At 21.6% G+C, this 4,785-nt stretch overlaps 1 protein-coding gene across 1 annotated transcript in view; it reads left to right on the top strand.

Annotated features, from left to right (window-relative positions):
* The window catches only part of LOC117172521 (ubiquitin-protein ligase E3A), a 63,113-nt gene that overhangs the window by 5,399 nt on the left and 52,929 nt on the right, over positions 1–4,785 (top strand). The window contains exon 2 of the mRNA XM_033360541.1: positions 1,698–1,833. Within this exon, the coding sequence (XP_033216432.1) occupies positions 1,698–1,833 (136 nt within the window). The remainder of the gene's footprint in view (positions 1–1,697; positions 1,834–4,785) is intronic.

The raw sequence follows: 4,785 nt of genomic DNA, 5'->3' as shown, positions 1-4,785 counted from the left end.
TTAAGTATTTGAATTAAATATTCATAATTTTAGTTGAAAATTTATCAGTTAAGATGAAAATCAAATTTTTTTGCAAAAAATGTCACTTTTCCATTTTCTGGTGAAAATTGATTTTTATTTAAGTTAAAAATTCAACTATTTGGTTTAAAATTTGTCTCCTTTCATTGAAAATTCAACTATTTCGTTGAAATTCATGTATTTAGTTGCAGTTAGTTGGCAATTTGTATTTTTTGGTAGAAAATTAATCTTTTTCTTTGGAAATTAATATTTTGTTTAAAAATTAATCTGATTATTAAAAAATTCAAGTATTTCAGTTAAATATTCATAATTTTAGTTGAAAATTCTTCAGTTAATATGAAAATCAATTGTTTTTTGCTAAAAATGTAACTTCCGTTTTCTGGTAAAAATTTATTTTTTTCAAATTGAACTAGTAGAAAATTAATTTTTTTATCTGAACATTAATCTTATTGTTTAAAAATTTAAGTATTTCAGTTAAATATTCATAATTTTAATTGAAAATTCATCAGTGAAGCTAAAAATCAATTTTTTGGGGGCTAAAAACGTAACTATTACATTTTCTGTTGAAAATTAATTTTTTATCAAGTCCAAAATACAACTATTTGGTTGAAAATTTGTCTTCTTTGATTGTAAATTCAAACTATTTGGTTGAAGTTCATGTATTTAGTTGAAAAAATGGTATTTTTGGTAGAAAATTAATTTTATTCTTTAAAAATTCTTCTTTTTGGTTAAAACTTCAAGTATTTCAGTTAGGTATTCATAATTTTAGTTGGAAATTCATCAGCTAAGATGAAAATAAATTTTTTTACTAAAAATCTAACTATTTTATTTTCTGTTAAAAATTTATTTTTTATCAAGTTCAAAATTCAACTATTTGTTTGAAAATTTGTCTTTTTTTAGTTGAAAATGCATGTATTTATTTGAGAAATTGTATTTTTGGGTAGAAAATTAATCTTTTTCTTTAGAAATTAATCTTTTGTTGTCAAATGAATCTGATTGTTAAAAAAATTTAACTATTTCGTTAAAATTCATGTGTTTCGTTGAAAAATTCTATTTCTGGGTAGAAAATTAATTTTTTTCTTTGGAAATTAATTTTATTCTTTAAAAATTCTTCTTTTTGGGTAGAACTTCAAGTATTTCATTTAAATATTTATAATTTTAGTTGAAAGTTCAACAGTTAAAACGAAAATTAATTTTTTTATTCCATTTTCTTTTGAAACTTAATTTTTTATCAAGCCTCCTTTAATTGAAAATTCAACTATTTCATTGAAATTCATGTATTTAGTTGCAGTTAGTTGAAAAATTGTATTTTTTTAAAATGAAAATTAATCTTTTTGTTTAAAAGTTTAAGTATTTCAGGTAAATATTCATAATTTTAGTTGAAAATTTATCTGTTTGGTTTAAAATTCCACTATTCCAGATGAAGGTCAATAATTTTATTTAAAAATTAATTAATTTTCTATTTTTTTTTCTCTATTGTATAAAAGAATGCTTAGAATTAATCGTCATGATTTAAAATAAATGTTTGCGTTTTGCGGCAAATATGATTTTGTTAAATTTATTTGACCGGATATATGTGGGAACGATGCAGGATATTTCTAGGGATTTAAGTAGAGCTGGAGAGATATTTTTCCGCATTCAAATTCAACAGCAACTATTAATAATAATTATTTCTTTAGGGTTGGAGCCGAGAGCCCTTGTAGCGACATGAAGCGGGCAGCAGCAAAAAAATTAATTGAGCGATATTTTTATCAACTCACAGATGGTTGCGGAAATCCACAATGCGATAATCAAAATTGCTTTTCCAGCGGAAAGGTAACAAAATAATTATATCACCTAAAGGAAACTATTTAGAGTTGTTACTTCCGGGTTTCTCGGGGCTTTTTTTGTTGAGAAAACTCAAGGTCTACTTTCCCAATAATAATTTTTAAAATCTAGTCAATTGAATTCAGTTTTAAAACATTTTAATGATCCGAGAATAATTTACTAATAGTTTCTTATATCATTATTAATTGATGCAAATTTAAAGTGATTTTCACATTTCAAAAGAATTCATAGATGTCTCAAAGATTTTAAGGATTTCGAAATGTTTGGAAAATATTTAAAAAGATTAATGAGACTTTAAAAACTTTTACAAATGTTTCCAAGATTTTATGAGATTTTAAAGATTGCAAAGATTTTATAAGATTTTAAAGGTTTAATAATATTTGACAAAAATTTCACAAATGTTTCAAAAATATTTCAAAGATTTCATAATTTTTCAAAATACTCTAGAAGATTTCGAAAAGAGTTTAAATATTCCAAAAAAAAATTTCAAAGATGTTGAAATGTTTAAAAGATTTTAATATATTTTACAAAGTTTTCAAAAATTTCAAATATTGCAATGATTTCGCAAAAATTGTAAACATTTCAGAAATTTCTAAATCTTTTAAAAAAGGTATCTTAGATTTCACAAAGATTTAAAAGATTTTAATAGATTTGAAAAAATGTTTCAAAATATTTTTAAGATTTCGCAAAGATTTCAATTGTTTTCAACAAAAAATCCAGACAAATTTTAAAGTTATTATAAAGATTCCAGAGATTGTACAAAGATTTTTTTAAATATTTCAGAAAATTTCAAAGATTTCGAAAATATTTCAAATATTTCAATAGATTTCACCAAAGTTTCAAGAACTTTAAAACATTTAAAAAATTTTTCAAAAATTACACAAAGATTCAAAAGATTTTACAATAATTTAAACAAAATTTAAAAGATTTTAAAGATTTCAAATAGTTTCAAAAAATCAAATAATTTCACAAAGATTAAAAGGATTTTATAAATATATCAAATATTTCACAAACATTCCAAAGATACCAAAATATTAAAAAATATTTGAGACTATTTCGTAATAATTTTATCATATTACTTTTATTAGTTAAAAAATCAATTAATCATTCATAAAAATTCGTAAATGAAAAGTTCGCCCGACAGCCGCTTTTTAAATAATTATTTAAATGGTTTTTTTTTTCAATTATGATATTTTTCAATTAGCAATCCGCGATTCGAAACAAATAGATGAATTTTCAGCTAAGAAGATTAATTTTTTACTTAAAAAAAAAACACTATTTTTCCACCAAAACGATGAATTTTCAAAAATGAGCATTAATTTTCTTCAAAAAAATTAACTTTTGAGAAAATGCAAAAAACGAATTGACTAAGAAATGGTTCAATTTTCAATCCAAGAATATGAATTTTCAACAAAAAAGTTAACTTTCAAAAAAATAGTTCAATTTTCTTTAATCAGAATTAATGATTTATTAAAAAAAAGGAATTATCTACAAAGCAGTTCAATTTTGTACCAAGTTCTTGAATTTTTAAGCCAAAAAGGTGAATTTTCTACAAATAGTTTAATTTCCAACCCAAGAATTTTAATTTAAAAAAAGTTAATTTTCGAGAAAATAGTTAAATTTTTAATAAAAAAAATTCGAAACGACTGATAAATTTTCAACTCGGGAATATGAATTTTTAACAAAAATGATCATTTTTAATATAAAAAAATGAATTTTCTACAAAACAGTTCAATTTTCTAACAAATTTTTGTATTTTCAAAACAAAAAAGCGAATTTTCTAGACAACAAATAAATTTTTAAACCGGGAATACGAATTTTCAGCAAAAAATTTAATTTTTCAACAAAACAGTAAAATTCTCGGCCAAAAAAATTGTTTTTCCACCAACAAAAATAATTTTCGATAAAAAGGACTAACTTTAAATAAGATACATAAATTTCTTGATGAAATAATTATATTTTTTACCAAATTTTGGAATTTTCGAGCGAAAACAATAATTTTCTACAAAAAAGTTAATTTTCAAGGAAATATTTCAATTTTCATTAAGCAGAATTAATTTTTTAACAAAAATTAAACTAATTTTCTACAACACAGTTCAATTTTGTACCAAGTTGTTGAACTTTGAGGTCAAAAGGTGAATTTTCTAAAAAACGGTAGAATTTTTTAGCCCAAAATATGAATTTTCAACAAAATAGTTACATTTTCATTCAACAGAAATAATTGTTAATAAACAAACAAATTTTCTATAAAACAGATAAATTTTAAAATCGAGAATAGATTTTCAACAACAATAAAATAATAATTTTTCACAAAATAGTTATATTCTTAGCCAAATCAGATTAATTTTCAACAAAACAATTGCATTTTTAACAAAAAAAATTTATTTTCTGTCAAGAAAAATAATTTTCTATCAAAAAAGACGATTTTTCAACAAAATGCATAAGATTTTTACCAAATTGTTGAATTTTCAACCCGAGAATATGAATTTTATACAAAAATGTTCATTTTCAAGAAATTAGTTAAGTAAAGTCTTTATAAAATACTTTTATATCTTTTAAATCTTTCTGAAACATTTTAATTCTCTGTCAAAACTTTGACACCTTTGTAAAAGCTTTTGAAATTATTAAAAAATTTGAAATATTTTCAAATATCAACACTTTTACGAAATCGTTAAAAATATTTTTAAATCTTTAAATTCTTTGCGGAATCGTTAAAATATTTAAAATCTTGGTAAAATAATTCAACAAAATGGAATAATTTTTTCCCTCAATATTTTTTCTTTCTCATTTTATTCTTCAAAATTGTAAATTTATTGTAATATTTTGTTTAAAAATCGTGTTTAATCGTAGCCAATGAAAACAGGGCTAATTTTTGGCAGAACTCTATCTAGAGGATCACTAAAATTTCAAAGATTTCAATAATTTAAAAAAATAAAAAAA

Source organism: Belonocnema kinseyi, chromosome 5 (genome assembly GCF_010883055.1).
Source record: "Belonocnema kinseyi isolate 2016_QV_RU_SX_M_011 chromosome 5, B_treatae_v1, whole genome shotgun sequence".
Lineage (NCBI taxonomy): Eukaryota > Metazoa > Arthropoda > Insecta > Hymenoptera > Cynipidae > Belonocnema > Belonocnema kinseyi.
The sequence above is the reverse complement of the archived record's forward strand: the minus strand, read 5'-3'. Positions and strand labels throughout refer to the sequence as shown.